Below are 6,941 nucleotides of genomic sequence, written 5' to 3'. Positions count from 1 at the left end.
CTTTTTTGTTTTTGTCGCATTCCTGAGCCAATAATTTGATGACTGGGGTGGCTGGTCAGTAGGAGACGCCACTGGTCATCAAATTATTGGCTTAGGAATGCGACAAAAAAAATAATTTAATAATAACTACTGCCCTATGTAGGCTAGAATATGTAGAACCATTGCTGGGATACCAAAAAAGTAAATGCAACAATAGTACAATGACAGCGTTTTTAAACTATAGGCTGTGGGCTGTTATCTAAAGGAATAAAAAAAGATACCACAAACACTGTAATAATAATGCATATTTAATGGTAGTGTGATGATATATATAAATCACTGACCAGGAAATGGTAGCTTTTTTAATTCAAAATAATACTTTCCAGTTTAAACACATAAATAATCCCAAAATGACAGACACCAAACAAATACTTCCATTAATTAATATAACCCAGTGGTTCTCAAACCTTTTTATTTATTTCAAGGACCCTTACAACTCAGAGCTTACAAGTGGAACCAAATGGACCCGCAAGGGTCCATTTGGTTCAATTTGTGGACTGTCAAGAGTTACAGGCCTGTTAAAAGGAGTAGTTCACCCAAAAAAACTACATATTTTCTATCAATTACACACCCCATGAAGCCTTGAATTCATGGAGATGTTTTAGTTTTTGTCGAATTCCTGAGCCAATAATTTGATGACCAGGTCATCGGTCAGTAGCAGACTCAGTAGGAGACTCTTTGGGTCTCCATCAAATTATTGGCTTAGGAATGCGACAAAAAATCTTTTTCGGGTGAACTAGTCCTTTAAGGGTCCATTTGGAACCCCCTCAAGGGAACCCTGAGGGTCCCAGGCCTGGACCCCACTTTGAGAACCAACCGACCAACATTCTAGCTCCACAATGGCCCTGACTTAAAACCCGCTGTTAATAAAATGTCGTCAAGCTGGAAGCAAAGCTTTCCTCTCCCAACACCAGGCTGGGTTCAAGGTTGTGCAGAAAACGCTGCGATGGCAGGGAAACGGCAAACAGTATTAAGACCAAAAGCCAAGGCTGCGAAATCTGAACAACTATACCCTTATTTCGACAGCAGTCTGTGCCTTTTTTAAAAACGATGGAAAAATTGTTGATACAAAAGTAAAATTGTACAAATGACGTTCTCAGTACAAAAAGCTTTGTAAAATGCAGTTGTGTGGTACAAATCAATGTTATCTCTTCTATTATCTAGTTTGTGGAAACGTTTTCTTTTTCTTTTCCAATGACATGTGCAGACTTGACTTGGGCCAGCTCACCGAAAACCCCCGTCCCCCAATTTTAGCAGCTACATTTCCAGTTCAGCATCTAAAACGTATTTTTTAAAAAGGATATGTTGATTGAGAAACAAAAGGACTACTTAACATAAATAACACTGACAATAATATACCTTTATGACGGGGGGGGGGGGGGAACGATTTCCCCAGCACATGAAATCAACAAACAATTATTTAGAAAAAAATGGCAGTATAAAAATAAAAATGAAGAACTCCATATCCACTAACATACCAATAAAAAGGAAATGACCGTTTGTTTTGTTGTTTCTATATATATATATATATATACACATATATATACATATACATATACATATACATATACATATAAAAACAGACAAGTGATAATCCAGATACAATAATCAGAGTCAGGTTTGGATGCAGTGAGGTAATAGCTCCACATTCTTACGCCGTTTGATACTGTGTTGCACGTGGAAAATAGCCGACCTACAAGCTCACAACGTGACGCGTTGTGAGCTTGTAGGTCGGCTATTTTCGCCGCGCGACGGCATCATACAATAGGCATTACTGAGTTTGATTTTGACACCCCCGCCTCCCTATTGAAAGAATCTAAGGCCCGCAACCAGGAAGAACTTCTCCAGGAAGATCTCCGAATCGAGGACGGCGATGTGGGCTGCCCGGCCAATCAGGGAGTTGGCCGTGTTGGGCAGGGCGTGGATGACATCGTAGCGCACCAGGTTACAGTCTTTGTTCTGGAGCACAGGCAGCAGGATGTTCTCGATCATCTCGGCGTAAACAGGACCTGAGGAACAAAGAGGTTGCCACACATTTTTTTACCAATGAATTTCCAAAACCATTCCAAAATATTTAACCAGATTTCCAGGGGCCTATAAAGCAATCATTCAGCGTAATATTTCATTTTCAATTAATTGAAATTCTTAACAGCAATTAATCGCTAGTTGATTCATTGTTAATTCCCCTTCATTATTTGTTGTGTCACTTGATTGATTCATATGCGAGTGAGGACGTCATGTGACAAAAGAACAAATCTACAAGCTTACAAGGGATCGCGTTGCAGTACGTTGTGAGCTTGTAGGGCTGTTCTTTTTTTTCACGTGACATGCGGTATACATTAGGCTGCAATCACGCAGCCCGTTCGGCGCACAACTACTTCATTATGTTATATATTTCATGTAATTTTAGACATGTTTTTGATTAACAGAATCGATAGCCCAAAACAACGCATAGCCAAATATCTTTCCAGAACATTTGATTAATTCCAAACATTTTCCAGGCCTGGAAAGTTTTTTTTTATTTCAAAATATTTCCAGGAATTTCACAACCGTGGGAACCCTGAGGCAGAGATTGTTTTTGTACCACGCGCAGTGTGTGACATTATGACACTATGGCATGTTTTTAGAGAGGCAGCGACGTCACAGGAATACGCAGAGTCACAGAGTCGAGTGCATATTAGACCATGTGACTGTAACAAAGACGATAAAAGTACGTGCCAGCCAAACACCATGGCTGACCAGGAAGACACGCCTACTTATTGAGGGCCAGGGATAATGCCTTTAGATCTGGCGATCCGGTGGCCTATAGGAAGGCAAGAAATGACCCGAGAAGAGGCATCAATGAGGCAAAAGGACTGTATGGGGGAAAAGGTTGGCAAGTCAATTTAATGACAACAAGGACACTCGGCGGCTGTGGCAGGGGTTCCACACAGTAACAGGCTATAAGCCTGCTCCGCAGCCAGTCCCCACGACCCATCCCTTCCTGACGACCTTAAAGGGATAGTTCCGTTTTTGTCGCATTCCTAAGCCAATAATGTGATGACCGGCAGCGGTTCCGGTAGGAGACACAAAGAGTCTCCTTTGTCTCTCCTACCGGAACCGCTGCCTACCGGTCCGCTGGTCATCAAATGATTGGCTCAGGAATGCGACAAAAACTAAACAATCTCCATGACTTCAAGGCTTCATGGGGCGTGTTATTGATAGAAAATAAGTAATGTTTAGGGTGAACTACTCATTTATGCAAATAACTCTCAATATTGTGACGATAGTATCATATTGCGGAAATGTCCTTTTATTTCATTTTTTTTTAAATAACAGCTCGTAGATCAGCTGTTTTAGGTACTGGTGAAACATGATTAGAGCCAGGTAAAGACAACACTTATGCCATATAAGGTTTTCAGACGATATGTAGTCTCATATCACGCTACACTATTTCATACTTCGTTGTACGATGGTGTCACGCGGTGAAAATAGCCAATCTACAAGGCGTGGCATGGCAGTACAGTACACGTTGAGAGCTCTTAGATCTTCTGACTATTTTAGATTTTTTTTGCCTAGTATGCCATGCCCCAAAGGGGGATGCCAGGTTGAAGGTGGCTAGACATTAGTGATGCGCGGGTCAAGTTTCTTCAACCCGCCCCACACGGGAGCCCAACCCGCCCCAACCCGTCCCAACCCGTCCCGCAAAAATGAATATAAATCAACGACCCAGCCCGTCCTGGTGTTTTTTGGTGTTTTTTCTTCTTCCGTGGGTTGAACCGCTTCGCCCGCCCTGCGATAATTGGGTCGTAATCTATAACCCGTCCGCCCGCCCCGCGGTTCAACCCGCGGGACCTGCGGGATACGGGTCGGCCCGCGCATCACTACTATGACATGAATATTAAATAAAACGGTAGGAAAACTCTTCACAGGTTCTCTTTTTGTAGTTGTATTACAAGCAATTAAATCAATTCAGTTTGACATCTGAGAAATCCCCACTCCGCCTCAACTCACCTGACTGTTTGTCCTTTAATGCAGTTTTGCACATTTCGATGCGGGCTGAATGATAGGGGACGTAGCGGTCCTGCAGCGAACCAACCAGCACCACGTTCTTGAAAAATTGCAGACCTTAAAAGAACATAAACATACATATTAACAGTACAATCTACTTTAGCGCATGACGTGTGTATGCGTTTGTTTTTCTTGTTGAGAGAAAAAGACGGACCAGATTTCTTGCTGAGTTTATAGAGGAAAGTTTGGCGAGGATCAGAGTGGTCCCGGCACGTCAGTTGTAGGAGTGACCCTGATTTCTTCCACTTCTGCATGAACCACAGGCCTGGGGAAAAAAACAAAATTTCATCAGGGTTTGATTTTCCCATGGCGGGGATGAGGGGAATGCTCTTATGTTAAAATAATAACCGAAAATAGACTATCTACAAGCTGCGACGCATTGAGAGCTTGTAGATAGACTATTTTCGCTGTGCAACATGCAAATTCGATCGGTTGAGCGGTTCTCCAGAACCGGCCCGCTCAAAACTGACATGCAAGTGCACAAAAAAAATAATAATATTAGTTCATGCCACTTACCAGTGTTGACCAGAGCAGAGCTGTTGTACAGTGTGCCTAGATGAGGTCCAGAGAGGGAAAGGAAGGTGTGCAGTCTACTCAGGTAACACTTAAATCTGGGTCTGGTCAGCACCGAACGAACTATTAGGTTCCCCAAGGAGTGACCCACAAAACTGCAGGAGAACATGACAGACGTTTAGAGCAGTGGTTCTTAAACTTTTTATTTTATTTCAAGGGCCCCCAGAACTCTGCTAGTTACAGAGCTGTAGGGGTCCATCTGGAACCCCCTCAAGGAACCCAGAGGGCCCTTGGACCCCCACTTTGAGACCCACTAGTTTGGAAAACCAAGACATTTCAGTTTGCTGTATGGCAATACTGACTTTCCATTTCAGCAGTGGTTCTCTTTTCAGCCTGACTTTTCGATTAGTCACCCCATGGAGACTTGAATTCATGGATATTCTAGTTTTTGTCGCATTCCTAAGCCAATAATTTGATGACCGGCAGTGGTTCCGGTAGGAGACACAAAGAGTCTCCTTTGTGTCTCCACAAAGAGTCTCCTTTGTGTCTCCTACCGGAACCGCTGCCTACCGGTCCGCTGGTCATCAAATTATTGGCTTAGGAATGCGACAAAAACAAAAACATATCCATGAATTCAAGTCTCCATGGGGTGACTAATCGATAGAAAAAAATATGTTTTTTTTTGGATGAACTATCCCTTTAAGGTTAGAGTTAGGCATAGTGTTTGTGAGGTTGGGGTCAGGTTTAGGTTTTTTGTGAGGTTAAACGTTAAGGGTTTAGGCATATAGCCACGCCCACCTGGGCAAAACACCAAAGAAAGAGGCCCCTTTTCAGCCAGTGGTTTGTCCTAGTATTCTTATTTGGAAACAAGTGATTCTGAGTGTACAAACAGATGGCCATCCACTAGAGGGCGATATTTACTGTAATAATAGCATTTCAGGGCTGAAGCTTACACCCAGGAATAGTCATACAGTATACACATAATAGCACTTAGCGGTGCTAGTATTATTACTATACACATGATGGTACTATACACACACGGATTGCACATCTTACCTGATCTTTGACACCGTGAGGTTGTATATCTGGATGTACTGGACTATTTCATCCAACAGCCGGTCCGTCATGGACTCAAAGTCTGCAAAAGTGTCATTCTGTCAAAGAAATTAAGACAAATAAGATACAGGTTATTGTATTGCTCTATTGGGTTTAAGTCCTCCTTTTAGCTAAAGCAGTGGGGTGAGACAGTAATCTTTGTGGCCTAAGTTCATTACCTGGTTCCTCTCTGACATGAGGAAGTCTATGCGAGCTCCAGGAAGTCCCAGTTCCAGATATGTCTTCACCAGTCTCAGGTCTGCACTGTTGCCTGGAGATAACAATGTTACACAAAATAACGGTGACGTTTGATAACATTCAGCCACTCGTGAGTTGCGCTACACCTCTGTAAAAACTATGGCAGTGTGCATCGTTTCAAAAATAGCAAATCTACAAGCTCATAGCTTGTAGATATACAATTTTCTTTTTTTAAATGTGAGCAAATCTTTGAATATATATATTTTAACTAAAATCTTAGCTTCTTGTGGGGGTCCCTGGAACAAAATATTTTAAAATGGGGGGGGGTCCTTGACATGAAAAGAGTTTGAGAGCCACTGATATTCTAGCAACATACGTTTTTTCTTTTCTTTTACTGTTAGGATTTAGAATACATTCGTAGAATCCCCAGAAGCAAAAAGATTTGAGTTAAAAATGTTAAAAAAACATATATATTCAAAGATTTAAAAAAAATATCCAAAGACATCTAAAATGACACAGATGCGTTTCCGGATTGAACGAGTTAACACTGAGGATTTTATAGTGTAGATCTGGGGATAAAAGAAATGTATGCAATGGAGGGGTCTGTGGCCTCATAACTGAGACCCCTGAAAAAATGTTTGAGAACCAGCGCTGTAAGCTCTTTACCATCCAGGCCATGGACACAGACGATGAGGTGAATGCCCTCATCACAGCTGTCGTCCTCCTCCAGGCTGAAGTAGGGCATACTGGACGCCAGCTCAGCCACCTCGCTGTACAGGAAGCCAGGCAGCTTCAGCTGCTTCATCTCCTCTTTGGCCTGGATGAAACTGAACGACGATGGAGCACAGTCAGACAGAAACACGTCAACACAAATACCAGGCATGGAGGCTCAGCCAGGTGGTATGCATGCATAAGCGTTTGATCTCTTGTGTTGCACGTCTACCTTAAAATGCCTTAAAATAGTCTTTAAATAGCATTATTAATATTACCACAACAAGGTGGAAGATAATAGGGTTCCAGTTCAAAAAGGGAAGAGTCCAAATAAA

General features: G+C 42.3%; 1 protein-coding gene across 4 annotated transcripts in view; it reads right to left on the bottom strand.

Annotated features, from left to right (window-relative positions):
- Positions 1-271: 271 nt before the first annotated feature.
- The window catches only part of fam135a (family with sequence similarity 135 member A), a 37,192-nt gene continuing 30,522 nt past the window's right edge, over positions 272-6,941 (bottom strand). For 3 of the 4 annotated variants that reach the window (XM_080448680.1, XM_080448681.1, XM_080448682.1), the window contains 7 exons: positions 6,562-6,722; positions 5,877-5,968; positions 5,659-5,756; positions 4,606-4,757; positions 4,244-4,354; positions 4,033-4,146; positions 272-2,048 (listed from right to left, as the gene is read on the bottom strand). In XM_080448680.1, the coding sequence (XP_080304806.1) occupies positions 1,843-2,048; positions 4,033-4,146; positions 4,244-4,354; positions 4,606-4,757; positions 5,659-5,756; positions 5,877-5,968; positions 6,562-6,722 (934 nt within the window). In that variant the 3' untranslated portion in view covers positions 272-1,842. The remainder of the gene's footprint in view (positions 2,049-4,032; positions 4,147-4,243; positions 4,355-4,605; positions 4,758-5,658; positions 5,757-5,876; positions 5,969-6,561; positions 6,723-6,941) is intronic. The other variant, XR_013934394.1, reaches the window with a different exon arrangement.

This window comes from Gymnoscopelus braueri, assembly GCF_963280865.1.
Source record: "Gymnoscopelus braueri genome assembly, chromosome: 14".
NCBI lineage: Eukaryota > Metazoa > Chordata > Actinopteri > Myctophiformes > Myctophidae > Gymnoscopelus > Gymnoscopelus braueri.
The sequence above is the reverse complement of the archived record's forward strand: the minus strand, read 5'-3'. Positions and strand labels throughout refer to the sequence as shown.